This window comes from Anneissia japonica, unplaced genomic scaffold (genome assembly GCF_011630105.1).
Source record: "Anneissia japonica isolate Jap-2015-1 unplaced genomic scaffold, ASM1163010v1 scaffold12709_len137458_cov225, whole genome shotgun sequence".
Taxonomy (NCBI): Eukaryota; Metazoa; Echinodermata; class Crinoidea; order Comatulida; family Comatulidae; genus Anneissia; species Anneissia japonica.
In genome coordinates this window covers 25,443-38,703 of record NW_022710664.1, presented here as the reverse complement: position 1 = coordinate 38,703, position 13,261 = coordinate 25,443, and the positions used below count along the sequence as shown (strand labels likewise).

Genomic DNA, 13,261 nt, shown 5'->3' with positions numbered 1-13,261 from the left:
ATATGTTTTGTTTTATGTTTAGAAATATAGATACATTTGATATGTTAATTTATAATTGGGAACCAGTTAATGAATTGAAACACAGCTTAAAATTTTCATTCATACACTCCTTGAAAATATTCAATAATATAAATATTTCTACATTTTATATCATTTTTATGTTTTGAATTATAGTAGGAAATATAGATTAATTTTGCTTATTAAGATTTTTGCCAAAGTCTGCTTTTCCTGCATGTCCCCCCCTCTCCCCCCAAAATCCACATTTTATCCCCTGGAATAATACATTACATAATTACCTCATATTTTATGATTGATTCTGCCATATTGCTATTAAGAGAGAAAAAACTCAATGAAAAAAATTAGCTTTGCAAATAACCATCCTTTTATGTCGTACATGACCATGGTAACTGTATCTTGGTACCATTATTGTACCAGGTTCATTAACCCATCGACCAAGATAATTTACCATGGTATATGATCATGGTATGTATCTTGATCCATGAACCTTTGGTAATGGTACCCTAAGGTCATGGTATAGTGTGCATTATCATGGTAAGAGTTATGTCAGTCATGGTATATTATTAGTTTTATTCATGGGGTCCTATTCCATAGTTGATTATGCCCTGATATGGTATCTATCCTAATCATGGTATCTTGGTCACGGCACACTTTTCATGGTATAATACCAGGCAAAATACTTCAGTCATTGTCATGAAATATTGGGCATAATACATTGGTCATGATACACTTGTCATGGTATATTGGTCATGGTACACTTGTCATGGTATACTAGGTATGGTGCCTTGGTCATTGTAAGTACAGTGTCATGGTACATGTGTCATGGTATACTGGGCATGGTAAATGTTCATGATACCTTCTCAAAAGTATACTCTTGGTCATAGTACATTTGTCATGATACACAACATGTCATGGTATACTGAACATGATACCTTGGTCATGGTGTACTTGTCATGGCATGGAATACTGATCAGCATACAATGGGTCATGGTATATTGTCCATAGTTTGAATTAGTACACTTGCCATGGTTTGTACATGTCATGGTACACTGGCCATGGGCACTTGTCATGATGTCACAGAAGGTTAATATTAATAGGACCTCCTTGGTTGATGTACAATTATCATATAATGCAGTACCTAATATAGGCATACATTAATGCAATAATGATCAGCTATGATATGTTTATACATGCGCAAATCTTGTGACGCTCTGTTATAGTGGACATGTATGGTACTAGTGAAATGTGCATCTGGTACCTTGTTATACGTGCAAGTTATCGTGTAAGTGAAGTTTTGCTATTGATGATTGTCTTGCATGGCTGCGTAGTACACATGTATTTCATTTTAATAAACTAAGTTAAAAGTGCTGTTTCATTATCCACATTCTATAATTGGTGCTTATAATAATAAAATTTACAATTATGTAACTTCTAGTAAACGTGCTTAATTAAGTTGTAACATTGCATAAGAGATGTTTTATTTAATATCTAAGAAGCTAATATTCCTATCTTTTCCAGTACAAAACTGAAAAAACATCTTTTTTTTTTAGTAATGTCTATTTTCCTATTTTTAAAAAACAATTATTTATTAGATTGTTATTTATTATGTGAATTTCTTAAACTTAGTACTACTGTATTTCAAACGCTTGTTGTATATTTTACTCTTTATTATTGTGCTTTGTTTAACTTCTATGTACTTCTATACTGTATTGCTTATGTAAAGTAAATGTTGTATCTATTGTATTTGTGTCTGTTCTCATTAATTGCCTTTTTTGTACCGTATCTTCGAGTATTTTATGTCTGTTATGTGTTCCTTCAATCTGTCAATGATGTATTCAATCATTGTAACTTACTTTGTTCATGTGAGGGCGCATGGTGGTGAAGCGGTGCATTATTTTGCTGTGGGCCGTATGTAATCTGGTTTGAAACCTGGTTTGGAACCTGCCAATTCCAATCTCTGCTTGTGCCAGAGGGTAAAACATTTCAAATGCCTGGTTTTCAGAAACGAACGACATAAAGTCCTTCCTGTGTACAGAAAGTAAGTTTGTACGCTGTTTGGAAGAATAGTGGATTGTCTTTCGGTGTACGGTGTTAATAAAAGGAATTGTTATTTATATTTTAAATACATGTTTACCTAAATAATAATAATTATGATAATGATATAATAACATTTTTATTCTTAATAGCCTCTATATGCTCACATTTTAAAGAAAGTGGCATGATAAATACTGGTTGAAAGTCAAATATATTAAAATATAATATAATTCATTTGTAAAAATAAAATTATATATTGAATTAATCAAATGAAGTTATAGTTACAATGTGTAATATACACTAAATAATTGGGAAGAGATTTTTATTCAAAATATTAAGAAAAATTTGGGTAATGATTTATTTTAGATTTCAAATCATTATTAATATGTTTCAAATATCATATTTATTAATTTAATACATTAATCCTGGTTATATGCTGGACTTATAAAAACCTCAAATTGCATTTTGGTGGGAAATAACAAAAAAGACACCAATAAGGAATTATCTGTTATTTCTGTGTCACTGTAATTGTAGTATGTAACCTTTCTGTTTCTATTTCAATGTATTAATATGCCAAATAAAACTAATTGTTAGTCTCACATCCTGGATTTGAAATTATATTTGGGTGAGGGTATTTACTATTTGCTGTTACTAGTGGAAAACAGGCTGGTAAATAATATATATTAAGAATTAAATTAAATCTTTGTAATGTATTATGCCATAATATGTTTCCTCCTCTTTTAGTTTGTTTTTTAGTAAACTTTTTCACGAGTCCCCACAATTTTATGAGGGCAGGGATGTGAAACTAGCAATTAAATTTATTCAGCCTCATAAACTTTATCTTTTTATTTCCTGCTGTTGTGTTTCTTTTTATTTTGTTCTTTTGGCAAAGTGGCAAATTTAAAATTACTTGTTCATCTTTGCTCAATGGTTACTGACCTAGATGACTGACTTACTATTATTTTTGTGTAAAAAAAAACAAAAAGTAAACTATTTCAAAATATATTCAAGATGCATTCCCAGAATCAACTGTTTTCAGATTTGTGTAACATTCATGTTTGAACAATCGCCACTGTGCCTTAAGGAGAAAAATTCCTCCCATTTATAAATCTCATTGCTTCCTGTTTTATTTTTCTTAATTGTTTTTATTTTTCCAATTAAGTAATATTTATTATCAGTGAGATATGATTCAGTACTGATTTATAATTCTATTTTGCTTCATAAATGCTTTTTATGTTCTATTCAACAAAATATCTTCTTTTTTAACAAATAATTTACTTATATGCAGTATTAATTTACTGATATTTACAGTGCTTTGTATTATGTTTGTTTTAAATTATTTTATTGTTTCGGTTTTAGGTAAACAATATTTATACAGTATATTTATAATTGTATATTCTACTGTAAAAATAGTAGCATCTTCCCCTCCTACCCCCTTTCCTTTCAAATATTTGCAGTGGTACATGGCAGATTGATTTTTTGTATGGCAACCAACAGTCAGCATTGTCACGTCTCAGAGAGAGAATATTAAAATTGTGTGTTTGTGCTGAACCATGGAAGTCCTTACTTACTTTAGTCCCTGGTTGAGTACCATCCACTGCTCTTCCTTGTGCTTTAGCTGGAGGTCTTGATTGTAATAGCGCACTGTCTTTCAGATGAGATGTTTAATCTGTTTGGCCCTGTATACCATATATGGCCTGTGTTCACATTGAAAAAAAAATGCAGGACACTCTTCAAAAGGGTAGAGGATTGTCTCCTAGTGTTCAGCCCAGTTCATCACCACAAGGACCACACTAGAAATAAGTACTCAGACTTCTGTGGTTATAAGATAATTTTGATTCCTGATGATGGCATAATTAATGTCGAAATATTGAATCCTGACACGATGGCGTGCATTTCAATACTTGGAGCATGTATTATACTATCTTATCTGTGGGTTACCTTTAGTGTATTTAACACAGCAGAAATCCAATGGAAACATTTTTGTTAACATCTGATTAGAAAAATATTGCTATTATATAATTGTATACAGTATAATGCAGAATCTATCCCTAATCCTCCCCTGCCGATACCCATATAACTATCCTGTTCTTAACTCTCTTTTTTGTAGGATTTTAAAAGAATAATCAGTTCACTGCTATATTTTACATATACTAAACACTAATCTAGTTTATTTTTGGTTTTAATCAGTCATGCGTACTATTTAGATGATGTAAATATTTATTTTTACATTATATAATGCTGTTTTTATTATAATTTGCATAGCTTTTCTTCATACATGCCATTCTTGCCTTGATTACAGGTAATAAACAGGAAAGCTAGCAAGGAAGAGAAGGTATATAGGAAGAAAAACTCAAATATGTATCTATTAATATATATATCCATTTATATAGCATACTGTACTGTATGTAGCTAACAGCTTTCACTCACTGGATGTATATTCCATTAATTTTGTTTGTAACACACATAATTATTTTATCATACCATAAATCTGATTATGAATATAGTTCTTACTCAATTTTTGAATCATTGTTAACATTTTTCCTGTTAATCATATTTCTTTTCCAATTTCTTATCAGTTTACTTTAATACTCATCAAAAGATATTTCTTTCTGGTGTCTGTTTTGTACAATAATGTAGAAAATGAAATATTAATAATTTTAAATACATATATATAAAAATAAAACATTTTAATATATTTGCTATAATGGGTACATTTTATTATCAAATTATTGATAAAGCAAATTTTGTATAGCAGTTACCAAATTAATATAAAAACATAATATACTGTTTAATATCCTATAGTAAATTTTTTCTTGCAGTTTTTTGGTTTGATATTTTAAAGAAATTTTACACACATAATTATTGTTTGTGTACTAAATATCATCCAGTTCCAAATGACATCATCCTGATCCGTTTTCTTACACTTTGTTTTTATTTATTGTTAATATATTTCCCTTTAATTAGAGTTCTATAATGTTTTCCCTTTAATTAGAGTTCTATAATGTTTTTCCCATACATGATTTTGAGGATTAAGAACATTCCAATACATTTTACTTGTGTCTGTGTTTAGTTGTTTCCCACCTGCATGTAAATAAAATACTGATTTGCATGTAGTTTGGTGTTCCCATTTATTTTGTATAGACATGTGTTCAGTATGTGCTGAGAAAGATATGACTTATGCTTATGTATATAGTGTGAAGTTGAAAATGTAGTTATTGCACCACAAAATAATTCTAGATAGATTCTGATTTAGATACTTATTAAAAATATATTTTAGAGGTAGACAATTCAGAATGGCTCTTTTCTGAAGGTTCATGATGTAACTTGGTTAAAATACCCATATGGTGTAATCATTTATTTGACTGGTTAAGTATTTAATTTTCATATAATAAAAGACATAAACAAATTTTAAAATTAACTGTGTATGAATATTCATATAAAATTAGAATATTGATGAAAGTGTGCATGCATGGCAATTAAACAATGCAAATATTTACTGGGTTGAGGGGCATAGTTCAGAATATAACCCAACGTGATCTGGAGGCTGTACTTCGTCTCGGGTCAAGGGACATAGTAAAGCCTCCAGATCACCAAGGGCTATATTTTAAACTGTGACCCGATTAATACTCAGTAAATTTTTGTTTTATATACCTCGACATAGATTGTAGGCATTGGAGGGCATGGCTGGAACTATTGCCTGGCTTTTAACTAATCAAATGCTTGAAATCTATGTAGTCGGTATATAATAGTTAATATTGACTAATCCATCCATGTCGATAATTTTTAAAATATATATGAATATTCATAAGTACAGTCTAAGCAGGCTTATCAGCATGTGGTTGAGTGGTGTTTTTTTTTCCTCCATCTTTGTTAGTTAAAATAACTAGTGATTTCCACAGAGTGCCACGAGTCAGGATTGGGTAGATCATCACTGTCATGGTTGGCGAAACAAACCCAAAAGAAATCTGGTACCCAAAAAACTGAATTTGGAGGTCAAACCAAGGATGAATTGTCAAATATTTTTCTGCGCATTTTCAAAAGCCATAATGTCAAAGGTTCTGCGATTCCACTTCAAACTCGGAGAATCAAATGCACTATACTAATGATAACAATAGAAATTCATGTATGTGTAGTAGTATCAATCACTTCTTACTTCCAGCATAAGATGTTAATAATGTTGGCACAATTTTGATGTCTAAATGTGTCTTTGTATTTGTAATGAGTAACACAGAACCTATTTTTGCTGTTTCTGATTATGGCTTTGCACTTTTTCTCCTTTGCTGTCCTTTGTGGAGAATTCAAGAAAGTTCTAACCATGCTGTGAATGATATATTTTCATTCTGCTTTTTAGTGTGTGAGAAATAACACTCCCATCCTACCTTACTTATTTATGCATGCATTCAAATTGTGCATTTTCACTGTGCTCAATTAACTAAGACAGGTTTATGCAATTTTAAATCAGCTTAAAGATCATTCATTGTAACATTAATACCTTAAGTCAGGCACACACATTCAATGTTCTAGAATGATATAGAATTCTAGGACTGAAAAGATGAACCACATCCCATTGTCATCACCAAATTGTCCAATCTTGTTTCTTAATATTCACTAACTTATTTGCTAAACTTCAGGAGAGAAGAAAGTTAGAAGAAGAAGAAATCAGCGAACAGCTGACACGACGTGTCCAGAGGGAGGCACGACGACAACACAAACAACAACAGCAGAAACGCCTACGTATGGCTCAGGAGATACAGAGACAACTTCAGGAAGTGGAGGTCAAGAACCGTGAACTGGAAGAGAGGGGTGTAGAGGTCGAGAAAGCACTTAGAGGGGAGGGAGGTAATAAGAAATCAATTTAACATTAGAATAATGTATTAAATGTTTTTTACTTTTGACTTAACTTAATGAGTTTCTATTTTAGAAATGTTAATGGCTTTAGTTCATAATCACTTATTAGTTATGATACTCTAATGGTCCAGTTTTTTGTCGAAACTATAATTCCTATTCAGGAGCTTGTATTTCCGCATCACTGATTCCATAATGTTCCTAGACATTGGAGCAGTTTGCTGTAGCATTTGCCTTTGGTCTCCCAGCCCTAAGGGGAGGAGTGTGAACCAGGGGTTTAATTAGGTATCTAGTAGGTTCAGTTATCAATGTATTGATTACAAGCTTGAAAACGTAAAAGGAATATACCCCACGGAGCTACTGTAAATATGTGTTCTAGAGACATTTTGATAGTTTTCCCCCTTGTGCATTTTTATTGCACTAACATTTTTCAATACAATAAAGTAGGGTTAGTGTTACTATTTATTATTATTATTTTGATTTGATTCTTGATGGGCTTGCCACTTTTGAATACAATCATCAACATCATCCCTGGTCAGCCCACATTTAAAGTAATTTATATAATGTTAACTTATATGGATTATTTTTCATTATATTTTAAGATATCAAGGGTATGGATGAACATACCCTTATGCAACAGTGGTTCCAACTGATCAACGAAAAACATGCTCTTGTGAGGTTTGAGTCTGAACTCATGATACAGTAAGTCTCAGTAACTGCAGACAACATAATACTAGAGAATTTACTCCATAATATGCATACATCCGCCCTGTGCCTGAATAATAAATAAATACTAAACAATACACAGGCTGTGTATGATGAGCAATTCAGGTGACACCTTTTTTTGTCCAGAAGGTGTCCCCTTAATAAGGGTTCTAATGTATTATTCTGATTATTTTTCTACAAAATTCATTCATCATCAGGTCTTGTGGAATTCAAACAACCTATTGCCAAAGAAAATCTGTGAACACTCATTTCTTCCACCACAATAATTTTACCGTAAATTTATTATTAATAATAATAATAACACAGTAATAATAATAAGCTAAGTCTTATATTGCACATAATTCAAGAAAGTTGCCTCTATGCTCTATGCAACATGAAATATCCTAATACCACAAAGAAAACTGCATTAAAAGCAGAACCATTTGCCACTTCTCCATTCTCCAGCACTTTATAGCACCAAAAGTTAAGGGCAGTAATTTGACAATAATATGAATCTTGAATCTTGCAGTAAACGTGAGTTGGAGCTTGAAGATCGCCACAGTATGCTAGAGCAAGATTTAAGGCAAAGAATGGCAGTGGATGGTGAGTACATAACTTAAAAATGAGCCTAGATATCAATTATTTGTTGTTAATAAAATGTTTCCGAATATAAAAATCATAACAGGAATATTGCAATTATCAGTGGTAAATACAGGTTTATTATTATAGTGATATAGTTCTAAAGGCATAATAACAGCTTTTTGCCAATGGAATATTGCAATTATCGATGGTAAATGCAGGTTTATTATTATAGTGATATAGTTCCAAAGGCATAGTAACAGCTTTTTGCCAACGGGATATTGTAATCGAAAGCTTTGCCAATGCTTAATATGTTTTCTGAAATTAGTTATTATTATTATTATTATTATTATATATACAGAAGATGGTATTGCAAATATTAATTACATATATGAAAGCAAAAAAATTTCTTATAAATGAACTTATCTTGCATCATTCCATCATTACCCTTGCCCGTCTTGTGGTAACAATGTAGATTTTTAATTCACGCAAATTTTGTAAATCTTAAATAGATCTCATAAACTAGCTTTGTTACAAAAGTATATATATATTTGCTGGTAGATTAAGTGGAAAATTGTTATATAAGTTTGGAAAACTTAGTGGCCTCAATGGGGTATTTTAGAACATTATAGAAAAATAGACTGTCAGATATTTTAATTATCTTACTGATAATATGGATAATTATTAATAATGTTTTAACATAATCCTTAGTTCTAATTTAGAATAGTATTTGTAAAATCAAAATTTTTGAATTTTGTTATTGTGTCAACTCAGTGGCATGCTGTGTTTATCGATGCCATTTAAATATTGTATGTTTTTTTTCCTGTTTGTATATTCATAAATTTTCAATTCATGATACTATGTGATATTATTGTATGGCATGGGAAACTATCCCACAATTCCATGATATTCATATTCAAAATCATCTTTCCATATAGATATATTTCAAAAACCCATATTTACCAAATTCTGAAAAATGTACATACTATGTATAATAGGTCTAATATATATCATTATATAGACACATCAAAAACATAATTAACTTTGTGTAACTGTTTGGAAATACTATTTTTACATAAAAATGTGAATATACTTTACGAAAACATTCAATGAGATACATACTTGTCTTTATATATGCATAGACGAGGAAGAGGATTTAGATTTAACATTTGAGTTTCTTGACATTCCCAAAGCAGAGAGCGTGTTGAGTAAGTGCGCCATCAATGCTTGCCGCTAATCGCCTGTATGTCCGTTGAAGAGCAGATTTGGGAGCATGGAATTCCCCCCTCTGTTGTCACTTCGATATGATATGGCTATTCCCTTAAAAGGTTTGCAGCCACCTGCTGCTCAGCATGCGTTGACTTAATCCCATAACTAAATCACATCATATAATATTTATAAAGTAACTGCATTGCATGTGAATTATATATATATTTACACATACAGTATGCATATTTACTTGTGCGTGTTTATTTATGTAGATATGCTCTGTGCATGGAATATATTGGTTTGCTACCACCAAATTATTATTATTATTATTATTATTATTATTATTATTATTATTATTATATATAATAAAAGCATATACAGTAATTCTAAACACTAATAATATAAATAAGTAACTAACAATAATATTTATGTTATGAAGCATTTTACTGTTAATTTAAATTAATATATATGTTGATGCTGTTTATGATGCCACATGTCTTTTGTTTTGAATGCAAAATGTTTTTTTCTATATTTTAAAATATAAGTATTCTAAATTGTCTATGTAAATTTACATATGATTTGGAAAAAAAATGTGTAATATAAAAAGTAGTTGTGAAGTGTTATTTTAGCTTGTTAAACTTCTGAGAGAAAACTGAACTGAAATTAAAAGAATTAATTTCCATTGTTTTTTCCTCCATTTGAATTTCCTTTTATTAATGCTTTTTATGATTATAATTGTTATATTACTTTGTATCAATTAGTGATCCAGCTTTGTTTAATTATTTTATTTTTTTCATTAATGTTATGTGAGGGTGAGATGATCAGTGGGGTCTTTAAGTATGCAATAGAATAATATTTATCTTGGGGGTTCTCCTGGCGGCCCACAGACCATCTCCGGCCCGCAAGTGCTTGTTATGCGGCCCGCGAGAACAGTTCCAAAAATAATATTTTCCGTTAGGATTGGGCCTACGTTTTTAACTTTAATAATTTTGCATTTTGTTTTGCCAACTAGGCCTATATATTGCCCCACAAATTGTAGCGATTTAATCAATCAAATCGGAAAACTATCGCAGCAAACAGCAAAGAAATACTGTATTACCAGTGACTCATTGTGCGCTATATAACATTTTTACTTCTGCATTACCAAACACAAGGGTAACTTCCTTAGGTCAAGATGTCCTGTGTGAGCATCTAGCTGCATTATTTTTTAAAAGTTCTAATTTGGGAAGGAGGCCACCCCCTCCCACACCTGTGGCACTCGGATAGTGCTACGCGTCATAGTACACCTCTTGCCCTGGCCCTTCAAATTTATTCAATGAACAATTTTGGCCCCTAGTTAGACCTATGATTTTGACTAATAGTTTTATACACTCCCCCGAGACCAACTTTACAGTGTACATACAGTATCCCAAGTTGTTCTACCCTTGGGTTTCAGATAGTTTCGTCCAACGCTTCCTAAACTTTGTGTCATGACGAAAGTTTTTATTATATACTAGAGTAATATCCAGTTCTCTTTCTGAAAATGAAACTAATAACAAGAAGAAAAACAACACTGGAAATCCAAACACATTTGTTTCCTGTTTTGACTACTGCACAGATTCCAAAACTGTTCTTTCCCATGATTAAAAGCCTTCCCCACACATAAGCTAGTATATTTTATTCTGTTGGGTGGCTAAATAAATATTTATGTATCATTTTTTGGTTAAAGCCATGTTTTACTACAGATTGGTAGAGAATTATCCACATAAGGAAAATTTATATTAGTTCATATTTTTTTGTTTTGTTTGTTAATGCAATAATTTTCATTATTATTAAGTCCATATTAAGCACTGTACAAGTTCACTCAACCTATTACCATTATGTTGATCTTTAGCCCTACATTAGTAAACAAATATTACTATCAAACATCCTTTATTATTATTATTGTTATTATTTTGTTTTCAGGTTTGTTCTTTCTGTCTCGGTAAAATTTGATTATTTCTCAGTTGAAATAAATCCTAGATATTATATCTTCATTGCATTCATATTATTTTATTCAATGAAAAAACAATAAAAGCAAAAATGTTGTGCAGCAGCAATATATTGTAATAATCTGTTGCTTTACATCAATGTCATTCTATATAGCGCCCTCATACATTGTTCCTAAACCTGACTCTACCCATTTATTTTCATGTGTTCTATTGTTATTTTATTACTATTTTATATTATTGAAGATAAAGAACTTCATACTGTACTATATATTATTGATATTGTTGCTGTTATTGCTATTTCGTGTTATTTTATAAACTACTTACATATTTTGTTTGTTTGTTTTTTTTTGTTTTGTTTTTTTTTGGCTTTGAATTTATTTTATGTTATGTATAGTTAATCATTTTTTATTAATGTATAATATTTCATGACAATATTTATTGTATTCAATATATTAGATAACATAGGTTATTATTATTATTGTTTTATTTGAAATGAGTCATTTGAAAATTAGAGATTATGATTAGGAAATTCTTAATATTTTGTTAAATATTATTTAGTGTTTTATTGTTATTTTCTGTACATTTTGTCATCATTTTAATTTTATGTTTATTTACATTCTGTTATTATTTTGTTATTGTTATTTAGTATTTCTTATCTTGATGTTATGTACATTAGTTGTGTTTAAATATTATTATATCCTCATGTTATTTTACAAGTTATTTAATTTTCATCACTTGCATTCAAGTATATTATTACATCCCTGTCGTTATATAATTTTACAACTTTTCTTATCAGAAGACTTTTTAACATAATTTCTTCTAAAATTAGATTCAAGAAAATCCTCGGATGACAGAGCTCAAGAAAACCTCCTCCTTGAAGAAATGCTCGAAGTCATCGAACAAAGGGACGCGTTGGTGGCGCTTTTGGAAGAAGAAAGGCTCAGGTATAGTAATAAGATGCCAAACATTAACAGCATTTGCGTTGCTCTTTGCTGGAGCTTGTCTTACGAGTCTTAATTGTTTTGTATCGGCAACAATGCAGTATTGTAAAGTAGACCAATGATAGCCTTGTGCTGTATGACATATTCTTTGTTCTTTCACCTTTAATCGTAACTAGTTTAACATTAACTTTTCATATAACTGATTTTACACAATATAAATGTTATACAGGCTATTCCTACCTAGTTAGCCCAATTACCACACACACAAGATAGCATGCATACACAAGATAGCATGGGTATGTGCAGTTTGACCAACCCTTTGCTCTCTTACCTTTAATCGTACCGTAGAATTAACTTTTTATATAACTGATTCACACAAGAAAAATGTTACACATGATATTCCTACGTAGGTAAAAAGACTACTTAACTAAAAAGGCCTAAATAAGAGGGATACATTAAGTGTGGTTGAAGATCTGAATAATCATTTCGCCAGTGTATGTCAATGCTTTGATACAAATATGAATAAAATAAAATAAAATGCAAGATAGGATATACACATACAAGATAGCATTGAGTTTGATGAACCCTTTGCTCTTTTACCTTTAATAGTACCTAATTTAACATTAGCTTTTCATGTAACTGGATTCACACAAGAAAAATGTTACACAAGTTACTGTCATTTTTACACCATTGAATAAAAACCATGCTAAAGTCAGTTCAATTGATATGCCAACTTTGAACAGAGTGAAAGGTAGGGTCTTCCCAATTACCCCACACACAAGTCTTAAAGTAAAATCTCGAGAAGAAGCCCATTTCAAAAAGAATCCCCATCTTTAGTTTGCAAAAGTATTCTGCGAAATGTCCATCTCAAAAAGCAGCCCATGGGCTTCTATTCAAGACAGCATGGGCATCTTTTTTGGGATAGTACCAGACCTGCCAACTCACCCGATCCTGTCG

The 13,261-nt window shown here is 30.8% G+C and overlaps 1 protein-coding gene across 1 annotated transcript in view; it reads left to right on the top strand.

Moving 5' to 3' along the window:
- Positions 1–13,261, top strand: part of LOC117107084 (protein-methionine sulfoxide oxidase mical3b-like) — a gene marked incomplete in the record, with an annotated part of 51,245 nt that overhangs the window by 31,469 nt on the left and 6,515 nt on the right. Inside the window, 6 exon segments of the mRNA XM_033248619.1 lie at positions 4,355–4,387; positions 6,687–6,894; positions 7,503–7,602; positions 8,135–8,208; positions 9,327–9,392; positions 12,193–12,307. Of these exon segments, the coding sequence (XP_033104510.1) occupies positions 4,355–4,387; positions 6,687–6,894; positions 7,503–7,602; positions 8,135–8,208; positions 9,327–9,392; positions 12,193–12,307 (596 nt within the window).